We start from the raw sequence: 27,406 nt of genomic DNA on the forward strand, positions 1-27,406 counted from the left end.
GAGTTTTTCTTAGTTTTGATTTATTTATTGATTTGGTTGGAAAATGTTTGTGAATATTCTCAGATATAAATTCCCTCATCCATCAGGCACCCTTCAGGAAACCTTTCCCTGAAGGGTTCTTGGTTTTTTGTTGTTGTTGTTGTTTGTTTGTTTTGTTTTTTTATAACAATCTGTGACTTTCTTGTAAAATTCTACAGAAACTAACAATCAGGGAACCTCTAGGCAGAGTTCCCTGAAGGTTTCTTTTTGCTGGGATATGCAGTCAAATAAACAAAAAAGGATTGTCAAGGGCATGAGCCAGTATTCAGAGAACGTCTTCTTCTAATCCTCCAATCAGTGTGTGAATAGGAGGGATTAGGCGCTCGTACGTCGCCATCAGGTTTGTTTTGTTGTTCCGGTCTAGCTAACGCTGCTAACTAGCTCCAGTAGCACTGGTAGCAACTTGAGAGGAGCCTGCAAACCTTGTCAAAATTAGCTGCAGCATAATATCGTTCAGGCGGTTTTATGTCAATAAGGTGTCTAGAGGGCTGCGCACATCTCTTCCTGATAAATTGGAGCTTCGGACTTTAAAACTGGGGTAAGAGTTGCAATGCTTTTAGCTGCTTTCTCGACTTTGAAGCATGTTGTTTTGTGTGAGAGATCCGTTAGCCAGCGGGAGCCTGGATTCAGTTTGGAAGAGTTCGTCCAAGATGCTAACTCATTTTGTATTTTAGTAAAAGACACAGACAATCCGGAGCTGCTTTCAAATGAAACATTGCAGCGTTTAATTAATAAAGGAACCTTTAGTGAAATTATATTTATTTAGTCCTGGGTTTATTTGACAGACTGGTACCAAAGTAGCGCGGCTGGACTGTTGCGCACAGGAGGTTTTATCGTGGATCACAACAAAAGGATTTTTGATAACAAGCTGGCAGCTAGCTCAGTGAAGCTAACGCTAGCTGCCTTAGCTCCATTATGACTTCTCCTTAAAGTACATCCAGTTTACCGAGTTACGTTAGTTAGTGTATTTCGCTTTGCGTTCATAGCTTAGAACATTTCAGCAATTTGCAAGCTAAGGCTGGTGAAGTTATTGTTGTGATTTGAGTGAAGCAGGCCCCCCCCCACCAGGTAGCTAGCAGCCGGCCTTCCCAAGCCAGTTGGTGTTAGCACTGGGGTGCCTGTCACAAAATACTCTCCACGTTCACATCAATTTGATAACGTTCACACTGTTATTTACTGTGCTCATTAGTAGCTGGTCGTGATTACTTTGGTGCACGGAATGCAACAGGAAGAGTCACACCCCATGTTTCTAAGTTTGGAGGCTAGCTAGCTTAGATGTCAAGTAGTGTTTGTGACAAACTAACGTCAACTGGACATTTCTGCTCGACAAACACACCAAACCTTAAACTTCAGAGCATGGTGCCTCACGGAATGTTTTATAGGGACGGAAAGATTGAGCCAATTCAGTTATTGGTTTGGGGCAAAAGCCATAACTCAATTTCAGGATTGCTACTGTGCTGTAGTATAGAGGCTAGCTGAAAACTGTCAATATGAGAGTTAATGAATCACATACTACATGGTTTCTTATTTTATAGTTGTTGTTACTAATAAGCTGATGTCCATATGCTAATACAGGTACAGTTAGCATTTTGGTTGTTTGTTTGAACACGGTTTAAAATAGTACAGAAGGCAAGATGCTGAGGAGTATTTGAGGGGGAAGTTCATCCACAGGCAAGAAGTCCATAGTTTATTTTTGATTTCGTTATTGAAATTCTGTCTTTGTGTGACGATAGGTTGCAACAGCCAATTATAATACAGTCCAATAAAATGTGTTTTCAGTGTCACTCAGCTACCTGTTGCCATATTTTGGTTGTTGCTGTATTGATTCAAGAGGTTGTGCTCTGTATTGCATCCATACATACAGTGATGTCCCTGCTGTAAATATCCTGCTGTGAAACAGAACTATCTCCCTAATTCAGAAAAAAAGACTTGATCTGACAGAAAAAATATTTTGACTTTAGTAAACGGCTTGTGGTTTTACTGTAAAATAATATCCAGCTCAGGATTCAGCAGTAATAAACATTTTAACTGCAGCTGATTAACTGTGACTTTGCGAGTGACTGTGACTGTCTGAGGTTGAGAAAAGAACACTGTGTTACGTACTGTTAGATCCTCTCAAGGATGTTTTAAATTATAGAAAAATATTAATGAAATGACTGTCATGCTGTTTTGCATGTAAATATGTGCATTTCTCTCGCTTTGGAGATGCACATATGGGCTCTGTTGCTGGAACATACTACAAGTATTTTATTAAATTTAGAGCAGAGACTTCTACAAACAACGGAAAATCACAAGCTAAAATTCTCCTGCTCATGTGCGTTTCTGTTTCAGAGGGAATTCGTAAAGCAACCCTGTGATTAAATTCCCTATCTGAAGTTTAGCTGATCAACAAATGTTTTTTTTTTTATCATTTTGATAAGGCTAACTATAGTTAAATTTCTATACCATGTTTTGTTTGTAATGATGTACTTTGTGTCTGTGACTTTCTCCAAAGGTTTCCATCTCTTTTGCGTATACCCTGCTAGAACTGGCTTCCACCCTGTGACTCACTGGTCACGAGAGGGGCTCCTCAGAGCAAGGGCCCAAACTGTCGCTCCAGGTCCCCTCTGTCTGTGTGTTAGAGAGCTTGTCTTGAGTCCTCTGGAGACTCCAGGCTTGTCCAGTGAAGATGTCCTCCATCTTGCCGTTCACCCCTCCTGTGGTGAAGAGGCTCTTGGGCTGGAAGAAGTCGACCAGCGGCCCGGGCGGAGCGGGTGGTGGAGAGCAGAACGGGCAAGAGGAGAAGTGGTGTGAGAAGGCTGTGAAGAGCTTGGTGAAGAAGCTGAAGAAGACAGGTCAGCTAGATGAGCTGGAGAAAGCTATCACCACACAGAACTGCAACACCAAGTGTGTCACCATCCCCAGGTACTCTGCCCAACACTTGATTACTGTTCAAACTGGGGTCAAAAAAGGTGCTGCTGCTGTTACACATTTTTTCTTTGAGCATGTATAGGTACAACCGCTGCCAGATATTACACCCTGAGCTGTTACCAGATGCTGATGTTGCCTTTATCTTTTCTAAATTCTGTTTTGATATTGTAGTTTCCCGCAATATTTACCAAACCTATAAAACTTTCGAAAAATGTGACAAGTTTTGTTTAGAAATGCAAAATTGTAGAACATTATTTTTCCATTTAGAATATGCTCAAAATCAAATGACCAGTTACAACTGTATTTAGACGGTCTGTATTACTCTCACAAGGAGAGAAGCATTGAAGGGTCAAGAGAAGATGTTCTCTTTATCAGCCAGCCAGCCTTGGTGACCCAGACTCATGTTCAGTGGGAACACTGTGTTAACAGATTCTTTCCTCACTGATGTGCCGCCAAGTACCCCGTCAGATGTTTGTATGTCTATAGATAATGGGCTGCTTGCTATCGCCTGAGAATTGTTCTAGGCCACACTGTTTTATATTTGTGGAGATAGAGAGCTCGTTGTGAATGAAATAATCTTTTTTGAGGACTGGATGAGCAAAGAAAACCTACATCAGTCAGGGTTGGTCACAAACCCAATATAATGCCAATTTCAGGCATTGGATATACTTATACTGGTACGTTTTGATCGTGGTTAGTAAGCTTATCCACCCTGCTTGCCACTTTGACAAATACTTATTTAACATTTGGATGGATTTAATATAACATCTAGTTTCCTCCAGTGAAAACAGCTGTTGGTAATTGTTGTTGTCGGATCTATAAGCTGCTTTTACTAGTGGACCAAAGTTGGTTTCCCGTCCTGTCATGAACCAGAAAATTGCAGATTTGATGGCATTTAAGATCCCACTGAGGTCATTAAGTCTAGAACATGCTGTTGTGTATTTGTAGCATTTAACATGTAGAATTTGTTATTGTCCTGTTATTCAGAAGCAACTACTCATTTGTCTTCATTCCACATTTTTGGTTTTTTGACTGTTTTCTTCTGAATGTTTTGAGAATGTCTGAAAACATTTTTTTTTTGCCAAGGTTGCCCCCCCCCCCCCCCCCCCCCGTGCCATTGTGTGTCTTCAGTATTTGTTTGAATGTCTCCAGATAAATTCTGACATAAATGCCTGTTGTAGAAAAAGTTTTGAGTTATTTTCAGTGTTTTATACAATGCCACAATGTTTAAGAATATTCTTTGTCTCACCCATTGTGTGTTAGCAGATCCCATGTTTTGTTTTTTACCCTTGATTCTGTCAAAAAGGCTTCTCTTATCTGAAGTTCCCATCTTTCATTTCCACCGCTGAAAGTAAATTTGATGTCTTTTTTTTTGTCATAAGACTCCAATAAAAGAGGCCTTTTAATGTTCACATACCCATACTGATAATTCTGAATGAGCCATGTCCCATGTTTATCATTTGTTTTTTGTTTTTGTTTTGTTGTTTTCTCTGTGCACAGCAATTGCTCTGAAATATGGGGACTGAGTACACCAAATACGATAGAACAGTGGGATACATCAGGCCTATACAGCTACCCTGACCAAACCAGGTGACTATCCTCAACTATTGTATGGTGTTGCGTACAACTTTGATGTGGGAGAGTTGTCATTACAATGTTGGAGGTAACAGACATTCAGAACGTCTTTGTTTCTCATCACCGCTCAATCCAATCCATCTCCATCACCTCCCTTACCCGGCCATCTTATGTGTCACCCCCTCCGCTGTGTGTCTTCTACCCATCTCACCATCATCTCCTGTTTGCTGTTCAATCAGATCCCTGGATGGCCGCCTGCAGGTCTCCCACAGGAAGGGGCTTCCTCATGTTATCTACTGCCGCTTGTGGCGATGGCCTGATCTTCACAGCCACCACGAGCTGCGTGCCATCGAGGCCTGTGAGTATGCCTTCCACCTCAAGAAGGACGAGGTCTGCATCAACCCCTACCACTACCAGAGGGTGGAGACGCCAGGTGAGACAAATCCCTTCCTTAAAAATTTGTCATCTCGAACATTCACCCCTCTTTGCATTTCAGTGTCGACCTTATAATGTTTAAATCACTCCTTGAACCTGTAAAGTTCCACTGGGTGCAGAGCAATAACATTTTAAACCATTTGTCTAAAGATAATAATTAAAAGCATTTTGTTTTGCTTCCTTGTAATTTTTAAGAATTGTTGAAATTCACAGCCAGACTAGTAGTTGGACGAGAAGGTCAGGGACACACCACCCCCAGACAGCCAAGCTAGCTGTTCTCAGTCTTTATGCTAAGCTAAGTGGCTGCTGACTGGAGCCTTATGTAATATTTAAAGACGGGTATGACTGTGGGAATTCAATATAATCTTGATTTTAACTCTCAGTCAGAGAGCACACAAATGCATCTTTAAAAGCTTGAGACTGTTCTTTTAAAGATGAAGTAAGCCATTCCTGAGAAAGTTTGTTCAAATTTAAACTTGTCTATCAAACACACACCTCTTCCTTCAGTGTGTATTCAGAAGCTTCAGGCGTTGATTTCGTGGACATACATTGCCATGGCAACAACACTAGCAACTGATTTAACCTTAGACAGCATGGAGGTGGATGTGTCTGTCTCACAGCTGAAGCAAAATGTCATCAAGCAGTTGACATGCAAGCACACAGCCACAGAAACCGAGCGAAAATTAGTGAGGGCTAGTAAGATTGTTATTAGCAGGTGGGAGGCGCATAAAGCTGACTGCAGACACCATCCTTTCCCCGGTAGAGCCGGAGCAAGCCTCGACTGTAGCTACTGTTAAGAGGGGCGTTGTAGAGGATAGAAGTCTCAGTCTGTGTCTGTGATCAAAGAAACTAAGCTAATGGTGCTGAAATTGTGTTCTTGCTCAACATTTCCCCTTGGAAACAGAGAAGAGAGGAACGTTTACCACTGTCTCCCACACCTGCTGTTCAAGCTGCTGCTACACAAAAGTCTCAACTACAAAAGATGGAGCGGGATCAGTGTTTAAAAGTCCACTGAATTCACCCCATTCTCCTTTTTATGTATAGCGACTCATAGAACTGTCATCTGCATCAACACAAATGCTTGCGCTTGCTGGTTGGCTGGAACAGTCTTGTGTGGATCAGTCGGAGCCACTTTGTTGGTTTCCCTTTGCAGAGACAGGGACCTGTACACACATAGAATGAACAGGTCAGGTAGCAAACTGTGAAGAGATGTTTGCTGAATTTAACAGAAAGTGTATTTGATTAGAAAGGCTTACTCCACCTTTAAGAGCTGGACAGTGTTGAAATCTGAAGGGAATCCTGTTTTACTCTGCTTTAAGAAGCCATTCATCAGTTGAAGATTTTATTTTTATTTTCACTGGTGGCCTCCACTTTTTCCATCATTGTCTCATTGTCCAACAAAGACGTTTATACAACACCGACACTTGTTTCAACTCACTTGCTCATTTTTTGAATGAAAACTGTCAAACACTCCACAATAATTTTGGGGTTGTGTGTAACTGATTGGAGACTGACTCATCTCTTCTGACACTTACTCAACATTGTAGTGCTGCCTCCTGTTCTCGTGCCAAGACACTCAGAAATCCTGCCAGAGCTGCCACCTCTGGATGACTACACTCATTCCATACCTGAGAACACAAATTTTCCTGCAGGAATTGAACCTCCGAACAACTATATACCAGGTGAGTTCATCTCTGCACCAGATGAGTGTCTGTGTTCGACTGCAGTTAAACTAACTGAAATCTGAAAGTGGAGAAACTTCTGTGGGTTTCTCCATGCACTGTATTATCTAGTATGTACACACGTGGACAAAATTGTTGGTACCCCTCAGTTAAAGAAGGAAAAACCCACAATTCTCACTGAAATCACTTGAAACTCACAAAAGTAACAATAAATAAAAATTTATTGAAAATTAAATAATCAAAAACAGCCATTACTTTTGAATTGTTGATTAACATAATTATTTAAAAAAACAAACTAATGAAATAGGGCTGGACAAAAATGATGGTACCTCTATAAAAGATTGAAAACTATTTGACCAGAGTGACATGATTAACTCAGGTGTGTCATTTAATTGACATCACAGGTGTTTCCAAACTCATAATCAGTCAGTCTGCCTATTTAAAGGGAGACAAGTAGTCACCCTGCTGTTTGGTGAAAAGGTGTGTACCACACTGAACATGGACAACAGAAAGCGAAGGAGAGAATTGTCCCAGGACATCCGAAAAAAAATTATAGACAAACATCTTAAAGGTAAAGGCTATAAGACCATCTCTAAACAGCTTGAAGTTCCTGTGACAACAGTGGCTCATATTATTCAGAAGTTCAAGACCCACGGGACAGTAGCCAACCTCCCTGGACGTGGCCGCAAGAGGAAAATTGATGACAAATTGAAGAGACGGATCGTTGGAATTGTATCCAAAGAGCCCAGAGCAACCTCCAAAGAAATTAAAGGTGAACTCCAAGGCCAAGGTACATCAGTGTCAGATCGCACCATTCGTCGTTGTTTGAGCCAAAGTGGACTTCATGGGAGACGACCAAGGAGGACACCACTGCTGAAAAAAACTCATAAAAAATCGAGACTGGAATTTGCAAAAATGCATGTTGACAAGCCACAAAGCTTCTGGGAGAATGTCCTTTGGACAGATGAGACCAAACTGGAGCTTTTTGGTAAGGCACATCAACTCTATGTTCATAGACTCAAAAACCAAGCATACGAAGAAAAGAACACTGTCCCTACGGTGAAACATGGAGGAGGCTCAGTAATGTTTTGGGGCTGCTTTGCTGCATCTGGCACAGGGTGTCTTGAAAGTGTGCAAGGTACGATGAAATCTGAAGACTATCAAGGCATTCTGGAGAGAAATGTGCTGCCTAGTGTCAGAAAGCTTGGTCTCAGTCGCAGGTCATGGGTCTTCCAACAGGACAACGATCCAAAACACACAGCCAAAAACACCCAAGAATGGCTGAGAGAAAAGCGTTGGACTATTCTAAAGTGGCCTTCTATGAGCCCAGATCTGAATCCCATTGAACATATGTGGAAGGAGCTGAAACATGCCATTTGGAGAAGACACCCATCAAACCTGAGACAACTGGAGCTGTTTGCTCATGAGGAGTGGGCCAAAATACCTGTTGACAGCTGCAGAACGCTCATTGACAAATACAGAAATCGTTTAATTGCAGTGATTGCCTCAAAAGGTTGTGCAACAAAATATTAAGTTATGGGTACCATCATTTTTGTCCAGCCCTATTTCATTAGTTTGTTTTTTAAAATAATTATGTTAATCAACAATTCAAAAGTGATGGCTGATTTTGATTATTTAATTTTCAATAAATTTTTATTTATTGTTACTTTTGTGAGTTTCAAGTGATTTCAGGGAGAATTGTGGGTTTTTCCTTCTTTAACTGAGGGGTACCAACAATTTTGTCCACGTGTGTATTGGTGAATTTGTATGTTTTTGGTTCTTCTACTTCATTTCTGCAATTTGCAACTGAATATGCAGGAATTTTAGTCTGAGCTGCACCATTTTGGCATTCAAGTCAAAGAGCTGTGCATTTTACCTGCTTTACTATTTACATCATTTCAGGAATGATATTGTTGCCATTATTATATCATCACAGCTTAAGTTTTTTTGTCCTCGCATTATTTTAACAGAAACACCTCCACCGGGCTACATCAGTGAGGATGGAGAGGCCAGCGATCAACAAATGAATCAAAGTATGGACACAGGTAGCCTAGACTAGCACCTCCTTCTTCTTCCCTTGTTTGTCTGCCTCACCTCCCCAGCCAGGTCAAAATCAAATCTGTATTTTCAGAGAAGATATTTGAGGGTTTGTTGAGTTTTGTTTTAGCCAAAAAAAAAAAAAAAATGAAATGCATAAACGGATATCACTCTTCTCTTTTACACCCGCCTTTGTTTCCACAAATGGGTTTGACGCTTCACTTTTTTGGAATATTTACGCTCATTTCTGCAGACACTAATTTTTACCTGTTGTTTATAGACACATAATTTCAATAGTACTTACTTTGTAATTGTTGCCACAAGAAGTTGCCTCTATTAGGTAACTAGTCCAAAGCTGATGGTGTATTGTAGGAGGTTTTGACTCTATCAAAAGCCATTTTCAGCCCCAGAATATCTAACATTGCTGACTCCATTGAAGTGACAGTGTATTGCCGTTCAGCAACTTACACCTTAATTTTCCTTATGGCTTCATTAAAACATGCCAAGACTGTTACAGGAAGAGACACATCACTCCCTTAATATTTGGTACCTAACACACAAGACAAGACAGTACACAGAGTTATGTATGAAACCAGAGTGTGTTTACTGTAACACAATGGATGAACATAAGCTCTTATTCTGGCAAATGATGCTTTAGATTAGGTTTTTTTAATCATAACTTCCCCAGCAGCCATGGATGGCAGTCACGTTTTTACGTATTCCACTACGTAAAACTTGCTACATCAATATGTTGAAATCTTATACTAGTCTGTCCATCAGTACTGCATTCATTCAAGCTTCTTCTGTGTTAGACATGTTCACTTAAGTGCCAATGCTCCATATTTTTATACATGTGGAAATTAAGGAGGATTCTTTGTAGTTCACAGAATATATATCTCTTTCCTGTTGTAGCACATTCTGAGTGTGTTTGCATTGTTGATTTTTATGCTAATATCCATTACAGCACCAGCAAGATACTCGTAGTTTTATACATAGCCCATCTTGAAGTCGAATAAGTTATAGCTCAAATTATTTATTGTCAACAAACAAGATATACTAACCTGTCTGTGTGTGTGTGTGTGTGTGTGTATATGTGTATATATATATATATATATATATATATATATATATGTATATATATAGACAGACGGTTCTTTTAATATGCCAAAATAAACATAATCATGTCCTCACTTTATAGCAAACTGTTCTGTTTTTATTGTATGATTCTGGCTTCAATTTACAAGATTAGTTTATTTATAAGACCTGATCCACATATTAGTCCTGCTGTAATGTTCTGTAAATCCATCCACATCCATGACCTCCTGCTTTCTTTGTCAGGTTCTCCAGCAGAGCTGTCCCCCAGTACTTTGTCTCCTGTCAATCACAGCATGGGTAAGATACACTGTATATGCTCAGTATGGGTAATAAATCCAGCAGTAGTTGCTTACTGATAATACACATAAACACTAAGACAGTTCTAAGTACTTGTTGTAATATAATTATTGTGGTAGTAGTGCCTGATAAGTGGGTTTGTATTGACGAACAAGACTAAGTGCTGGATATGTGTGTTGGAATAAACCTTTCTGATGTGATCCTCTGCTGTAGACCTGCAGCCGGTGACCTACTCAGAGCCGGCCTTCTGGTGCTCTATAGCTTACTACGAGCTGAACCAGCGTGTCGGGGAGACGTTCCACGCCTCTCAGCCCTCGCTGACAGTGGATGGATTCACAGATCCATCAAACTCTGAGCGTTTTTGCCTAGGCCTGCTGTCTAATGTTAACAGGAACGCCACTGTGGAGATGACCCGGAGGCACATAGGTATGGCACAGCTTCAGGTTCAGCTTCACAGTAATGAATTATTTGTAGACATTATACTCACAAATTTTGTTGAAATCAAACTTGTGGTTATTGTACTTAACGAGCAAGTGGGTTGTGTGGGTCTGTGTTGACAGGAAGAGGAGTTAGACTGTACTACATTGGAGGGGAAGTGTTTGCTGAGTGCCTCAGTGATAGTGCCATCTTTGTCCAGAGTCCAAACTGTAACCAGCGGTATGGCTGGCATCCAGCAACAGTGTGTAAAATTCCTCCAGGTAAGACACAATAGCTGCCACTGTGGAACAATTCAGGAATGTACACATTGATAGCAAGATAGCTATTTGACAAGACAAACGTTAAGATGGGATCGCTTCTGGATGTGAATATGTAGACCGCTTTTAATGAAGATGATACTGCAGACTCACTATACTGTCCCATGAATGAATATGATTTCTTAAAGGTTTACGGCACCCGAAATATGTTTTTAATATAAAAAGTCCACATCCAGAGAATGTGAAAGGTGTCTCTGAAAAGTTTGTAGCTTGCTGCCTTGTGCTGAAAAAGCACTCAGTCGTCTGTGGCACAGCTTCCATAGCAACCACTCAAACAGCTTCTATAGCACAATCCACTTGACTGTGTGCCTTGAATGCTAATTTATAGTATGTCTGATTGGAGAGAAATTGTAAGGCAGTCTGCTTGAAAGTGAAAAGTACATAAAAACCATGCTAAATGAGTGGAATCACTGACTGTGAGACAGAAATCACTGACAGCTGACAAAGTACCACAAAGTCTGGATAATAATTAGCCACAGACACACAATGACAAACCAAACCAACCAAATTTTGTGTGTGTCTAGGTGTGTATATTTAGGTGTGTTAAATTTAAAAAAAAAATCACAGCACTGTTTGCCTTCTTATTCTTCCAGGTTGTAATCTAAAAATCTTCAACAACCAGGAATTTGCAGCCCTGCTAGCTCAGTCAGTCAACCAGGGCTTTGAGGCCGTCTACCAGCTCACCAGGATGTGCACCATCCGCATGAGCTTTGTCAAAGGCTGGGGAGCCGAGTACAGGTGAGCACTGATGCTGAAATTATGTTGGAAGTGCTTAATTCCAACATGCATGGATTTGTGGCTTCATTGTCCAACCCTAAACCTAGTTAGGACCGTTTAATCAAAATACATACAAAGTATTTTTTAGCTGTTCAAACAGCAGACATGGAATTTTAATGAGAATTTTTCTTGTATTATGCCTTACTGGAGCCTCACAAACTGAATTCATTTTTCTTCTGTTAGCCTGACTACACCAGAGGGAAGGATGAATCTTTGAGCTCTTGCAGTAGTAGAACTACTTTTATGTGTGTTTTAAACCATCTTTAATGACAGTGGAGAGCATTTTCACACTGGAAAAAAAATGACATTGCAATATGTTGTTTTTCTGCAATATATATAAAAACAGCTCATGACATACAGCATGAATATAACTTACCAACTGTAAGATGCAGTTTGTTGCCATAGACATGCCGCCTGGTGGGCTTGTTCAGGGTGGCAGCCTTCATCATGTTCAGCCTTCATATATGTCTATTTGCTCACCACATTGTCTGTCTAAGCAGCCAACATTTCCCTTATCCCAGCTGCAATGTTCTCACTTGTATGATCATTTGGAAAAATGATGTTTGCAAACAGCAGTTTGAAGTCCACATTAATAACATGAACAGACGCAAGTACGGCTCGCGTGTCCAGCCAGACAGTAAGTCTGTTGTAGCTGCGAAATATTTACTCTGCCAAGGAATGCGGCAGAGTTATGTGATGATCAGGGTACATTTGTCTGTGAATCTGTTAGTTTGTTTGTGTGTATGCAACACTATTCAATAACGGACAAATGGATTTGGATGGAATTCAGAAATGACACAAAGACTACCTCATTAGATTTTGGCAGTGATGCGGCGTATAGTCTGGATTCATGAATTTGTTAAAGATTTCCATTTCATTGCTAGGTAGTGGTACAACACTGAATGCTATGTCAGCTCCCTGCATCGATTCACGCTGCCCACTACATATTTTGGTCACACAGTTCGGTATGTGTACATAACATACACATGCGTAACATGTTTGTGCTTACCACAAGGTCCATTTTTATTTGTCTGTTTTATTTGTGGGTAGATCTATATTAAATATTCAGATTCTCTGTTGCCGTGATTTCTGATCATCAATAACTAATAAACAAATGCTGCATTTCTTTAGGAAAAAAGCTGTATTTCTGGCAATGCCATATGGGGGAATGAACAGCCTTGGCGGAGTAGTGTGCTCTGGGTGCTTTTCTTGCTTAATTTGTGACAGCTCTCTTTCAACTCGTGTTGCATTTGCCATACTCCTCTGGGATGGCAACTTCAGAAAAATAAGCGTGTGCTACTAAATCTTCCTTTTCAGTGTTTCATTCTGTTTGTGCGTATTTTGCTGTGCATATGTGGAGCCAGAATGTCAGCAAACAATGTCTTTAAAAAACAGCAAATTTATGAAATGTATCCAATAAACCTTAAATCTGTCTAAACGATGTTCTATGTGAGAGCATTTGTAAATTAGTCATGGAAACTGAGAACCCTGTGAGTTTCATTGTTGTATTAAACAGAAAAAAAAAGCTGCAATGTGATGTTTACCTGAATTTTCCTTAGCTTCCACTGCACTTCTTGTAGTGTAACTATTGCACAGAAATGGTTAAATCCAGTCAAGGAATTTTTTTGACAGGTAATAGGAGTCATTATCACAGATTGAGTTTCATGCATTTCCTTCACAGTAACTTAGAGACCTACAAACCACAACATCCCCTTCCTGGCTGCAGAAATACATGCATAACTGTGCATAACAAAACTAAAGCATCATGAGTCACTTGTTGTAAGGAGTGAAGAGCCTATGTCAGCACTTCCCAGAAATGAATATGTTTGTCTTTATTTTACCAGGCGGCAGACTGTCACAAGCACTCCTTGCTGGATCGAGCTGCATTTGAATGGCCCCCTGCAGTGGCTGGACAAGGTTCTGACCCAGATGGGTTCCCCGTCTGCACGTTGCTCCAGTATGTCCTAAACAGCAAAGGAAATGCCGAAAAAAAGCCCATGACAAAGATCATTAAATTCTAAACTTGTGAGTCCTTTCATGAAAAAATAAATGGAAACCCTACAGAATAAATTTTCTGTACCATACTTCATAGTATTTGTGGCCCAGTTCCACATCCCTCTTTTAACTTACACACACACACACACACACACACACACTCATACACTCAAAAGAACAAATGCACCTACACTGTTGTACTCACATACAGACTTTTCAGTAAAAAACAAAAAAAATTGGCACTTTGTTACCCATCTGTCATGCACCTTGTTAAATTGCTTTTCCCCAAATCCTTAATATTAGATCTATTTGTGGTACAAATAAAATGTATATTGGTTTTTAGTCCGGGAAGTAGGGGAAATACCAAAAATATCTGTGAATAGTTTCTCAGTATTGAAGATTGCTTGTATGAGTAACACGAGCTTGAATGCTAAAATGATTTTTGTTCCAGCCCACCCCAACCATTGTTCTGAACCTAAGTTTACTTTTCTCTGGGAAACTTGGCCCCATCTTTTGTCAGGGGGGAGGTGGCTTGGTGAAGAAGCGATGGCCTTGCTGGCTGTTCTCCTCTGAAGGAAACGCCACAAAATGTTTATGAAAATTGAATCAACTTTGCCAGAATGGCCCTTTTTTTGTTTGTTTTTAACTCTTGAAGTGTGTCGTTATAAGACATGCTTTTTAATAGACAAATAGGAATGTTGGGTAAAAGAATATTTCCAAAAAATGCTAAACAAACTGCAAATTCAGTCTGGCTCTAGTTTATTTCTTTGTCATTGTATGGCACCCTATGTGTCCTTGGTTTAGTTGATTTACATCCCCACTGAGGAGCCTGGATGGAAACTAAAGAGATGTTGGCCAGGCTTTGTAGGGCGCACTGGGCAGGGACCAGAGAATATCAGCTATTATCAAAAAGCTTTTTTTGACACGACACTGGGAGTCCTGGGGCTCTTCGAGGTGGCGTCTCACCAGGAGAATTTGAAGGTATCAGTGAATTCATTCTGTTTTTAGCCTATATCCCCATTGTTTTGCTACTTTTTTGTATTCTCATGTATTTTTATATATAAATATACTTAAAATTTTCTGTCGTTCACTTTTTATTAAAATAATATTTTCAAGACCACAGTTGTTTCTAAAGTGACATGGAAGGCATGGATCATTCCTTCGTTTTACCCTGAAGGTTCTGTTTGAATTAATTTTCAATTGCAGCTCTTTGTCTTGGTGGAAAAAAAAAGAAATCACTGCCCCACATGACGTGTAGCCTGTTTCTATCCTTTGTTTTTCCAAAGAAATCGGGTGCATTTAAAGTACACAAAACAACTGATTTGCCTGAAACTTAAAAAAAAAAATCATTGTAATGGTTTTAATGATTCCAGAGGCATGTAAAACTTTGTAATGGCCGTACATTTATTCATTCATTCATCCATTCATCTCTCCACTTTTTTGAAAAACACACGTGACCTCTTGTTGCCTTTTGGTGCTTCGTCAAGCGGGTTAAGGTCGACCAGATATAATTGGCTTTCCAAATGTTACAGACAGATGGGAGGAGGGCAGTTTTCTTCCGTGAGACAAAAAAAAAGAGTGAATGTGCCTGCACACTGGGACATTCTGTGTTAATGTGTGTATTGTATTTGTTCCGTCTATTAAATACAGTATGTACAACAAGTTTAAACTCACTACATGGCTGTTGCAAGGTTAACATGTCCCCCTTCCCTCCCTTCTCTATGATGTAAATGTCTTTATCATATGGCACTAGTGATTGTACTTTAAGTGCACCTAGTGAAGTTTGGATTTGGGGAACTGAATCATGTGTTAGGGTCCAGTGTTACATTGTTTTTATCTTTGGCCTACAACATATGAATGTGAAAAAAAATACATTACAAAAGCTGACGTGGACCAGACATGCATATACATAACAGTAGTACAGTATGTGTGTATTTAACAGTAATCTTTTTGCAAAGCAGTCAGTACAGTAGATGTCGCAGTTGTTTTACCAGTAGAGGGCGGTATTGATAGAGCAGTTCTTTTTTTTTCTGACCATAAGCTTCTCAGGCGTGTGGCATATTATGCAGACTTCATAAAACACTAATAAAGATTTTTATTCTCATGATTCTGCCTGTTGTGTTTATTAATAAGCTATACTAGGGCTTTTGTGAATCACAGATCAGTCTGCAGCCTTATAGCAAAAACGTCACTCTCCAAGTCAACCGTGGCTGCTTCTGTGTCATCTTGATTTCATTTCGCAGAGCTTGCACAACAATACTTGTGTAAACTGATGTTTTAGTCTTTGTCGAGTAACATGTTGGCTGCCAATATTTCCACCTTTTAAGCAGGAAAGTGGTGCATGTGCTCAAGTAAGTTCAAACTGGAGGTGTTTAAGTGTTTTTATTGTTTCTCATACTGTTGTTTCACTGTGTTTTGGAAACAAACAGCTATATTTAAAAGTTTATGTATTAAGATTTTATATAAAATTTGATACTTTTGACAGTAAACGCCTCAGTGCTCTGTAAAGAAGATACCCTCTTGGCCAGCTGTAACATAAGAGTGAATGACCTAGATACAGTCAGTGCATGCATCTACACAGATGTCAAGAACAATGGCGCATAGTGCCTATAAATAATTGTTATTAATCGTAATATTTCCGATACGACCGTTGTGTCCTGTCCAAATATTTAGACAGATGCCATTATTGTTACATAGAACTTTCATGCCAATTTAATTGAACCAAAACTGAAAAAAATATTATTAGAGAAGATTTTTTAATCGTATAACGTTACAAATAGGAAAGGGAACACGATGCAAATATTTAACTTTAATGACTGTCATATTTTGAGTGTACTTGTGATCAACAAAAGGTCTGGATTGTTCTCCCACGGCTGGTTACCCTTAAAATGCTTTTCAAAGCCGCACACGTCAACGTGCTGCTTGACGTTTGTCCTTCCTCGGCAGCCGTAGGCTACGTCAGAAGTAAATAAGTGTCAGCTACAGTTAGCCTACAGCTAGCTGCTTGTTGGGACAACATGGCATTTACCTTGTATTCTCTCATTCAGGCAGCTATCTTGTGTGTTAATGCTGTCGCTGTATTACACGAAGAAAGATTTCTAAGTAAAAGTAAGTAGCTGTAACTTAAACTGTTTGCGTCATTTCGTTTTGAAATTGGGTTAGCTGTTAGGTTAGCATATGCTAACCAGCTAGTAAGATAATATGTAATTAGAACAGTTTTGGAGACGTAAATACATTTCTGATTTAAAACTAGTGTACCATCTTCTAAAATTCAGCTTAACAGAGAGTTTCCCCAACGTCAAAATCCACAAAGTCTCGATACAATTTAGAACTTTTAATGTTTAGTTGTGCAATTTATCAGGAAAACCAGTGTACAATGACACACTTAAACACATATTGAAACACTGTGTGTGTGTTAAACAAATTATCCTTTTGTTTTATGACAGCTTTCCACAAGGCTAAGAGTGCGCAAAGCTGTCATAGAGCAAAAGGGGGCTACTTTAAAGAGTCTAAAATATGAAACATATTCTGGTTTCTTCAGCACTTTTTTGTTTACTGCTTAATTTCATGTGTTCTTTCATAGTTTTGATGCCTTCAGTATTAATTTACAATGTAGAAAATAATTAAAATCAATAAAACCACCGAATGAGAGGGTGTGCCCAAACCTTTGACTCGAACTGAATGTATACAGCTACTGTGCATGAAGATAGATAGATAGATAGATAGATAGATAGATAGATAGATATAGGTATTAGAAATTCTGTCCTTGCACTTAAATGTTTGTAATTATTGTTCAAACTAATGGACAACTTGCTATATAGCTCTCATGTAAACAGTTAAATGAGTAATTCCAATAGATATATAGTATATATTAGAATATGCATATTCATCATTTAGAAAATGCAGAGGAATTTTGCACTGTTAAAATATTACATCAATATACTTCAAAGTTTGAATATGATTTATATGATTAGCAAAACCACTACAATCAAAGACGAGACCTGACAGAAAATTAACAATATCTAGTGATGAGAGGGAGATTTATAGTTGACTGGATTCTTATACAGGTTTACCCTATAACGACAAAGATACCAGTATCTTGCAACAATCTGTTCGTGTCTGTCTGCATTTTAACTGTTTTAGTTGGTTGGGGAGTGGACCAAAGTGTGGGAGGATTTGGTGATGAACCAGGCATCAAAGTGCAGCTAATGAACCTTATCCGCTCTGTGAGGACAGTCATGAGAGGTGGATACAGACACACACACACACACACACACACACACACACACACGTATGTATGTATGTATGTATGTATGTATGTATAAGATGCTTAGTGACACTCCTCTTGGTTGTGATCATGTCATTTTACCCTGTAGTGCCACTGATTGCCGTGAATTCAGTCTGCATTGTGCTACTGCTTCTGTTTGGATGAAGAAGACTGAATGAAGATGGGAAAAACCAGCCTGCTGTCAGGAGAACATCTCCATCACCTCAGGAAGCCCTCACTGTCTCTTTGGCATACAGGATGACCCGTCAGCTTCAATATGAATGTTATTGTATACTTCTCTTCAGCAGGTTTTTTTTTTTGCTAAGGCCTGTGTTTGCTAATATCCTGCAGCTGTTTAGTATGGTTAACTACTTTCGTCTATTGAATAGAACAATACAATTTTGAGTAGATTACACTTTTTTTCAAAATTATTAGTAAGCAAACAAATGATTTTACACATAAAAATATCAAAGGACTAAAACAACTGCTGTCATAGCGTGGTCCACTGTTGGGGATTTATACTCTGAACACATGTAAATTAATTCATGAATATGTGGTGTTGCAGAAATGTTGGAGAATAAAGAATTTTTAAAAAACGACCTCTAGCGTGCAGACAAGCTTCGTTTCGTTGCATTGAATTGTCGAAGGCGTGTTGTTTGTCCCAGCGCTCTCGCCGTACTTCCTCTAGTGATATGCATAAAAACTGTTTGTATATATCTATATATCTATATATATCTATATATATATATATATATACTAGATATATATACATAGATATACTATATATATCTATGTATATATATATCTATGTATAAAACGAGTAGCGGAAGTGACGTACTTTTCGCACATGCGCAGTACAAATCGGGTTTCCGGGACGGATCGGGTAGCAACAGTGTCCTCTGTTTGCCTTCCTCATACCACCCATAATACTACACTTCCTAGTACTGTTGGATTTGTATTCAATGAAATAAGTAATGGGAAACAGACCGAGTTACATTGTAGCCCCGCTGTCTGTATGTTCTCTGTACTTATTTTATGTTCACATTTACTGCGCTCATAGGCGGCTAAAAGCTAACGCAGTCAGCAGCGACAAACTTCCCAGTGTTGTGTATCTGTACCTCAGATATTGTACCAGAGTTCTCACCCGGAGAACAGGTCGCCTAAATGAATCAGCTGCTGCACACAGGAGTGATCTTGTTTACACGATCCTCAACTGCAGGTGAGTGCCTCCACTTTGATTCAGAAAGCCTGTTAACGATCTGAAACATGTGGCGGACGGTAATCCCGTTTTGAGTTCGTTAAGTCCTAGAAGTCTTTTGCAAACAGGTTCCTTCTGGCTTGAAATGACAAACAACTGGCAAAAGACAGGAAGACATTTTGTTAGAGATGTGATGAATTTTAACTGTTTATGCGTTTTACCTTTTCATACAAATGCTTTGTCCAAAATCATCTATATCCCTTGAAATTATCACACATTCTTGACAGTGCAGCTTCTGTCCCTTTCCAACTGATTCTGGTATTATCTTCCATGTTTGGTGGATTATAATACAGTATAAAAGGGAATCAGCTGACGAAGTAGTTATTTAGTCACTCACTCATCAATTGCAAGTTAAGGCTTAAACCAGGGCTGTCAAACATGCGGCCCTCCAGAGGGTCCAATCAAGCCGATTGGCTGAATAATTTTGGACATGGTATTATAAGTAAAAAAAACTAAAAGTAGTATAATTCATCATTAACATCTGCAACACAGTGTCTTACTGTCTTTTGTCATTTGAGTCTGCAATTTTCAGCCAAAAGAAGCCTGCTGGTCAAATAAAGATTCTTTGTAAATTAAATGTTGCCACGAGTATGACTAATTTTGGGCTTCACTGTGTTTCTCTCTAAGGCTGGAGACTCTGTTGTTGAGGAGATTCTGCAGAGCTGCAGGTTATGGTTGGGATTATCCAGACACTGAATACAGAGACATCCCGCTGTGTTTCCCAGAGTTCCTCTGTGGCAGACTGCTGCTTATGTTGCTGACTGATGAGAACTTCGGACTCAACCCAGCAGGTAAGACACACAGCACGTCTCTTTTAACTGGTGGTATAATGTATAAAACTTAGTACTTTAACCTAAGTACTGCGCTCGTTTACAAATCTGAAGTACCTTTACCTTAATTGAATCTTTTCTTTATATGTTACTTCATACATTACTCCACAACACCTCAGAGGTGAATATTAAACTTTTTACAAGTTACAATAAAGACTTTCCTACACAAGGCAAATGAAGAACTTGTGAAATATTTTGCTTTGAATGAATCAGCTACACTATGTAACTAATAATTTAGAACACTTGTTTGGGCATTTCTTATAATTTCAAGAATTTTTACAAACCAAACAATTAATTAGTGGAGAAATTATCACCCAATTAATGCATATTAAAGACAAACACTGTGAGGAGTTGGGATTTGCTTGAATTGTAGAAAAACTACAAGTAGATGAAGTTTGACTAAACAAATCATGTAAGAAACGGAACTGACATTCGCCAGAGAGTGTGACAGCATATATTTTTGAGGTTCTCTAGCATGAACAAAATCTTGGGAAAGCTTGCATGCTGAGCTCATCTGATGTTTCTCGTGGTAATAGAATACATCTTGTTAACTTTACTTAATTGAGAGGAATGTTATGACTCGCTGCTATGAACAACACCAGCCAATCACCCACAACATGAAAACCAGTGTTGTGTTGCTCCCCTCCTGCTGACAAAGCAGCTCTGGAGCTTTGAGATATGAACTCAACAACATCATACTGTTTCTGCTGGTTTGCCGTCTTCCCATAGTGCATCCTGCTGCTACATGTCCCCCAAGTAAACGACACGCATCCGAATTAAGACTTGATGTATGAGATAACGTGATTGATCAGACCAGGCCTCCTCCTTCCAGTGCTCAAAAGTCCAGTTCTCAAACTCACATACACTACCGTTCAAAAGTTTGGGGTCACGCAATCAATTTCATGTTTTCCATGAAAACTCACACTTCTATATATGTACTAACATAATTGCACAAAGGGTTTCTAATCATCAATTAGACTTTGAAAACAATTAGATAGCACAATGTAGCAGTGGAACACAAGACTCTATGTAGGTATTCCATTAACAATCTGCTGTTTCCAGCTAGAGTAGTCATTTACCACATTAACAATGTCTACACTGTATTTCTGATTAATTCAATGTTATCCTCACTGAAATAAACTGCTTTTCTTTCAAAAATAAGGACATTTCTGAGTGACCTCAAACTTTTAAATGATAGTGTACATGTAGGGACGTTTGGCTGTGAACAGCAGTCTACACAGCCTCAGACACAGCGAGCTGTCGTGCTCTGTTTGTTCTGATACCACTCTATCAGAGCAGCAATAAGGTTCTTTGTTAGGTCTTATTATTTCTTTTCTTACCTTTTGAAGTGTCAAGTCTTGTTGTCAAGGATTATAGTGTTGTCAAGGTGTATAACTTTTAAAAAAATGATGGCGGGATGGTCGTGACTATTGCTTACTTCTTCAGGTCTGGTTCGTGTGCGTCAGAGTTTGAAAACCTTTGAGCCTGTTGATGAGCTGAAGAAGGGTCCGTTCATGCTGCAGGCGCAAGTCTTGTCCTACCAGCAGACTGATGCAGGGGTGGAGGTGGACGTCTGTCTGTCTGCCACTTCCCGTTCTGGATGCCCAGTGTGGGAGAGTGTCCTGACTCTGCTCTCCGAAAACAAGCTTCACAAAGCCAGCACACACTTACCGAGGAATGACAGCAAAAATGAGCAGCGTTTTGGTGATTTCTGCTCAAAACTGTTTGCATTTTTACACCAGGAAAAATATTACTGCCTTCCTCTTAAAGTGGCAACATTGCATTTATTGTTTACTTTGATCACCATAACATACATGGGTTTCTTTGTTCTGGCAGGCCATCCACCAGATGAGCCAGAAAATGTGAAGCAGGTAGAGCTCAGAGTTCCCAGGACTGTGGAGCTGCGGTGTCCATGGTCCTTCTCTGACTACTCCCCCCGTCGGCTCCTTTCTCTGCCAGCCAGGTTCTTCGGCTACAGATCGCAGGCAACACCAAGTCTCTGGATGCTGTCTGTTTGCTTGGCTGAAATAGAAAAGCACAAAGGTAGTAGATTTTAAACAGAGCCAGTCATGTATGTTCTGTCAAGTGTTTTCAGCAGCACCTTGTTGTTGCTCTGTTGTGTCATCAGGTGTTGACATCATCACAGCTCCTGTCAGCATCTCTGTCCAGTTTAAGGAGCCTCTGTTGGTACCAGGAAAAGTAACAATCAGTTTTTGGGAGGAAGTCAAAGATGGGGCTCAGTCTTCAGCCAGAGGTCTCAACTTCCACATGGAGGAACAAGCAGGCAGCATGTCTCACATCCTGGGACTTATTTCTAGATCATAATCAGCAGAGAAGGTTGGCATTTGTTGTTCTGCCTAAATACATTAAAATGCAGATTTTTCTGTCTGGACATTACAGTGTATCTATGTAAAGTAAGAATGAGGCAACCCTGTTCAAGTATCTTCTCATTAGTAAATAAACATAATATTGTCTTGCTGATTTTGCTCGTTCTTGTTAATGTCATAATTTGAACTAAAATATATTCTTTCTATGTCCTGTATGAATGCGTTTATATGTCTCTTGGAAACCTTATAAAGTCATAAGTGTTTTCAGTGTACTATTCTACAGACAGTGCTGATTGTTTTAAATTATGACGCAGACCTATGCACAGTCAGTGGTTGACAGCGACCTTTCAGAAAGACTTGCAAACTGCTGCAGGGCTGATCTGTCACAGTGACAAAGTGAAGGAAAATATCACTTGTTTAAATGTGGTTAACACTGTATGTTCAGCTCTGCTGTGATCTCTCTATATCTATTCTATGTATCTATCAGAATTTACATGCCAGTAATGAGTTACACATCTGTGACACATGGAGTTAATGAGGCTTCATACTGAAGGTCTTAGTTAAGTTAACGGATATTCTGGTTGACAAGATCATGTAATGTCACATTTGTACACACGTCCAGAGCTGTCTGAAGCAACTTCAAAGATGACTTGCTAGAACTGAGGACATTCAGGCCTTTACTGACATACCAGCATCCAACAGCCAACAGTCTGTTTTTGTCTTTGTCTTGTCGTCTGTGTCATTGTGTCAGTGTTGCATTCGAAAGTGGCCTTTATTAGTCACTGGTCAAAGAGGTATTCATGTACTGGTCTCGCTATCTGATTATTGTCACACCAAACTGAGCTTTGGATTAATTATTGAGAATTTTTCACCAGTTGAACAGCTCAAAGTCTTTTTGTGCACAACTGGCTAAATTTAACCATTTTCTAAGCAGAGCAATAGAAATCTAATTTTAAACTTTTTCTCTAAGTCAGAAACAAAGATGTCTCTGAAGGTTCTCATTCATCTAGGTCATCTTAAGGTGAAGGGTTTAGTTCAGGCAGCTGGACTTATTCTTGTGATCTTTAAGACATTTCGCCTCTCATCCAAGAGGCTTCTTCAGTTTTAAAACTAGTTTGGAGAGTCCCAGGTATTTAACCTCTAGAGGTGAAGGTGGGGCTGAGGCTGATGGTATCTACTTTCAGCAAGGTGAAACAAGACTAAAGAAATTTTTTCAGCAATGTGCAAGTGATAATAATAACACAGGCCTCACTCTATTGAAGTGGTCCATCAATGTGACAAGTCAAATTGTCTTCCAAAAAAATCCCCAAAACAATAGAATTTAAGAACTTGGTTCATCATCAATGCTATAGGTTTCATAGATCTACGGCACATGAGCACTTTGTCAGATGTCATGTCTGCTGGTTGACAATACCAAGCTAATGCAGGCATCATCCCTACAGGGAGAGAAGACTTTTCAATATTTGATCCCTCCAATATTCCTGTTTGCAGCTTTCATGTATGTGACGGCCTGTCCTGCTCTATTATTTATTGGAACACATTTGCTGCATGGGACTAAGAGAGCTGGCTTTTTACGCTTATCTGCGCCGATGCAATGTTTCATTAAAAAATCAGAGGTTGTTTCTAACATGACTTCTTGTGTACAAGCAGGAAAGAAAGGACTGGAGGTATAATTTAATATTCTGAGAGAAAACGGGGGTTTGAAGGCCATGCTTAGCCAAGGTAGCACTCTCTAGTTTATAGTCTTTCCTTGTAAATGATAAAGAATGGTATTTAGAAACAGGCTGGAACTTTTAACAACATCATCATTTTACTCCACCAAGGAACATGGTGGAGTTATGTGAAGATCACCGTATGCTTGTCTGTGTGTTTTTCTGCCTGTTAGCAACATTACTCAAAAATGGATTTGGATAAAATTGTCAAGGAAGATCAGATATGACACAAACACTAAGTGATTAGATTTTGGCAATGATTTGGCTTATAGTCTGGATACACGGATTTGTTAAAAATTTCTCTGTCATTGCCAGATAGCTGCACAGCCTCACTGTAACTATGACAACAGGTGAACACTAGGTCATCTGCCTGCTTATGGTCACATGATTGTGATCCTACTACAAATCCACTGCTGAGGACTTAAAGGAACTTATCCATCGGAAGTGATTCAAATAACAATTGATTAAATTGTGGGGGTGTCTCTGAGTCCCATCAATTCCCGCCACCCGCTTCATAGGTCACACAATTCAGTATCTGTACATAACGTACACATGCATAACACATGCCTGTGCTCAGTGCAAGGTAAATGTTTATTAAAGACTTCATCCATCTGAAATGTTACAACACTGAGCAGCCTTGACGGAGTACTGTGCTGTACTCTGAGCGCTTTTCTTGGTAAAAACATGTTTTGCCATATTGACAATACACATGTTCATCTTGTTGCTGAGAGCTAGGTGAGAAGAGTACACAGTGTTTGTGCTCTAAATACAAAACTACCATCAGGAGGTAATTAGCTTAGCTTAGCACAATGACTGGAGAGTTGGCCACAGTTAGCTAGCCTTTGAGAAACGTTTTTAAAAATCACCTGCTACTCTCCAAATCTCATAAATGAAAACCGTGTTGTTTTCACACAGGTTAAAATTTTGTTAAGGATTTATGAGACATAACATGAGATTTAGCTAACCTATCTGGTTGTATATACCAAACAGCTATGAAAGTGGTTTCAGTCTTATGATTTGTCTCAGTAATTAAGCAAATACGCATGATTTCCAAAATGTCATATTATTTTTTCAATGAATTGAACCTTTTTGGTGAAGGAAGCATTTCAAACTCTTTACCTTCAGTTTGAAATGTATTTCTTCAAACACTTTTGTTATATTGTGGTTGTTTCTTATTTTATGAAAACAGCTCTCCATCCATCCTCTATACACCGCTTTATCCTCACTAGGGTCACGGGATGTGCTGGAGCCTATCTCAGCTGACTCGGGTGAAGGCAGGGGACCTCCTGGACAGGTCGCCAGTCTGTCGCAGGGCTACATATATAGACAAACAATCACACTCACATTCACACCTATGGGCAATTTAGAGTACTCAATTAACCTCAGCATGTTTTTGGACTGTGGGAGGAAGCCGGAGTGCCCGGAGAAAACCCACGCATGCTCAGGGAGAACATGCAAACTCCATGCAGAAAGAACCCAGGCCCACCCTGGGATTCAAAGCAGGGATCTTCTTGCTGCAAGGCGAAAGTGCTAACCACTACACCACTGAGCAGCCCAAAAACACCTCTCCCAGAATTGAAAATCTCACTTAATAATCTAGAGATGCAGTTTGCTTGCAGATTTTAATATATACTGTATAAATGTGAGGATCTTTGTAAAGGAAGTTCAACAGAAGCTACAGTGTCAAGAAAAAAGGCATCACATTGGTGTGATTGCAATCAGAGGAGCCTTCAGTGACTGCCTCCCTGCACACACTGTGCAGTTTTGTAGTTTCTAAGAGGAGGGGAGGGCTGTGTGAAGAATCTCTGTTTATAGTCGTCCACACGGAGGAGAAATCAGTCTCACCAGATGTGCAGCAGATCAGAAGGAGGCTCGCCAGCTCATCCCATCCCTGCCATGTGATTTTCATTCAAGCAAGTTGGGGAAGAGTTCAAGCGTGTCAGGCTTTAAGGTAAAGGCAATATTTTGACATATAAATTAAAATGACATTTTTTAAATGAAAATATAGATTACTGTATTTATTCTTGGTCTATCTCTTGTGTCTTGGATATTTAACCTAATAGTCTAGTTAGTATATAGCACAGGGCAGTGGTAAGTAACGTATGTATAGAGGAGTGAGACAGACTGAATTGTATTTTTTTTAAATAGTCCAAGTATTTTTGTCCTCCACAGAAAAGTCAACTTACAGCACGTGAAATACATTTACTGTCTGATTTCCCTTTGCCGTGCCAGTGCCACAGTTAAAGCAGATGCCAGGCTGCTTGTGGTCCCTGCTGAGACAGAAACAGTCACCAGCCATGTGCAAACTGAAGCAATAATGCAATGAATGTGTTTAAAATCATATCTATTTTTCATCTCTTCTTTCTCAGTCACCACTACAAGCGGGAGTATGCTGACGCTCGCTTGAACATGTACATTGCAGCTATTATTCATTTATAGAGTCCCGATTGTGTCAGGCATATGAGGTAGTCGAGTGTAAGAGGGTCAGTTTGCTGTACAGAGTGCAGTGCATTCAGCATGCAGAGCCTTAAATTGGAAACATGCCGCTTTAAGTCTGATTCTTATAGACTATTAAGTGTAAATATCTAATTCATGCTAATGTAATTTGTCTGTCACGTGTTCTAATTATGTTAAATAAGCTAAATTTGCCCTTTATGATGCAACTGTTCAGATTTTTTTTTTAAACGTTCTGCTTCGCCAGTTTTGATGGCCTTAAAATGTACCTTAACACCACATGAAATTTAGCTGAAATGTTCTGGAGAGAAGCATTCATCATGACATCTGAAATGCTTCTGTGTGGGGGAGGGAAAGCAGAAGGTGTGTTGCTCTCCTTTCCTGGTTAGAAGCACTTTAGAGGAATTCATGTGTCTCCATCTTCAAAGAGCTGCTCCTCTGGGAGTTCAAGTTATTTTTTGCTTCTTTTAAAAGTACCAGCTTCATTTATTTATTCGGAGAGGCCAATACTAAATGACAGCTTGTTCTTTCGCACTGGTCCGCCGTTGTTCATAAAACAACTCCAATGCACTTACTGTTACCTGCCCCAGTTACTGTGATAGTGAAACATGTGAATAACATTAATACTGCAACTGCACAATACTACCATGTGTATAAGGGATAAGCCACGTGGATAAAAGTATCTGTCACAGTATATACTATTTTAAACGGTACATTTACTACATAGAGGTGCAAAAACTAAAGGAAATACCTGAATAAATAGTGTAAAACGCTAACCTACATAAAATAACGCTTCCCCACATGGCTGTTTGACCAGAATTTAACCCAGCTGAGGACAAAATGAGGAGATTTTAGAGAAACATGTCAAAGTGTGGTAGTCAGCAGATAATATCTTTCACTTCTATATAAGCCTGTCCAAGAGTCAAATTTAAGGCTGCTTTTCCTGTGTAGCATTCACACA

The 27,406-nt window shown here is 39.6% G+C and overlaps 3 protein-coding genes across 6 annotated transcripts; all 3 read left to right on the plus strand.

The window, feature by feature from the left end:
• Positions 1–389: 389 nt before the first annotated feature.
• LOC110964172 (mothers against decapentaplegic homolog 2) lies at positions 390–15,704 on the plus strand. Of its 3 annotated transcripts, none has more exons than XM_022212806.2 (11): positions 391–577; positions 2,534–2,943; positions 4,450–4,539; positions 4,764–4,957; positions 6,507–6,641; positions 8,612–8,686; positions 10,017–10,070; positions 10,284–10,496; positions 10,631–10,768; positions 11,419–11,563; positions 13,447–15,704. In XM_022212806.2, the coding sequence occupies exons 2-11, from the start codon at positions 2,708–2,710 to the stop codon at positions 13,568–13,570; spliced, it is 1,404 nt and encodes a 467-aa protein (XP_022068498.1). In that variant the 5' UTR covers positions 391–577; positions 2,534–2,707; the 3' UTR covers positions 13,571–15,704. The 3 variants fall into 3 exon arrangements, with proteins under 3 accessions (XP_022068501.1, XP_022068498.1, XP_022068500.1); XM_022212808.2 differs by having other exon boundaries at positions 8,612–8,674; XM_022212809.2 differs by lacking the exon at positions 4,450–4,539 and having other exon boundaries at positions 390–577.
• An 833-nt stretch (positions 15,705–16,537) lies between these two features.
• Positions 16,538–18,463, plus strand: LOC110964174 (immediate early response 3-interacting protein 1-like). Its single transcript, XM_022212811.2, has 3 exons — positions 16,538–16,705; positions 17,741–17,842; positions 17,974–18,463. The coding sequence occupies exons 1-3, from the start codon at positions 16,615–16,617 to the stop codon at positions 18,027–18,029; spliced, it is 249 nt and encodes an 82-aa protein (XP_022068503.1). The 5' UTR covers positions 16,538–16,614; the 3' UTR covers positions 18,030–18,463.
• A 242-nt stretch (positions 18,464–18,705) lies between these two features.
• Positions 18,706–22,433, plus strand: si:ch211-12e13.1 (uncharacterized). Of its 2 annotated transcripts, XM_022212813.2 has the most exons (5): positions 18,706–19,083; positions 19,750–19,913; positions 21,399–21,656; positions 21,789–21,995; positions 22,081–22,433. In XM_022212813.2, the coding sequence occupies exons 1-5, from the start codon at positions 18,839–18,841 to the stop codon at positions 22,275–22,277; spliced, it is 1,071 nt and encodes a 356-aa protein (XP_022068505.2). In that variant the 5' UTR covers positions 18,706–18,838; the 3' UTR covers positions 22,278–22,433. The 2 variants fall into 2 exon arrangements, with proteins under 2 accessions (XP_022068505.2, XP_022068504.2); XM_022212812.2 differs by having other exon boundaries at positions 21,399–21,995.
• The last annotated feature ends 4,973 nt before the right edge of the window (positions 22,434–27,406 follow it).

This window comes from Acanthochromis polyacanthus, chromosome 7 (genome assembly GCF_021347895.1).
Source record: "Acanthochromis polyacanthus isolate Apoly-LR-REF ecotype Palm Island chromosome 7, KAUST_Apoly_ChrSc, whole genome shotgun sequence".
NCBI lineage: Eukaryota > Metazoa > Chordata > Actinopteri > Pomacentridae > Acanthochromis > Acanthochromis polyacanthus.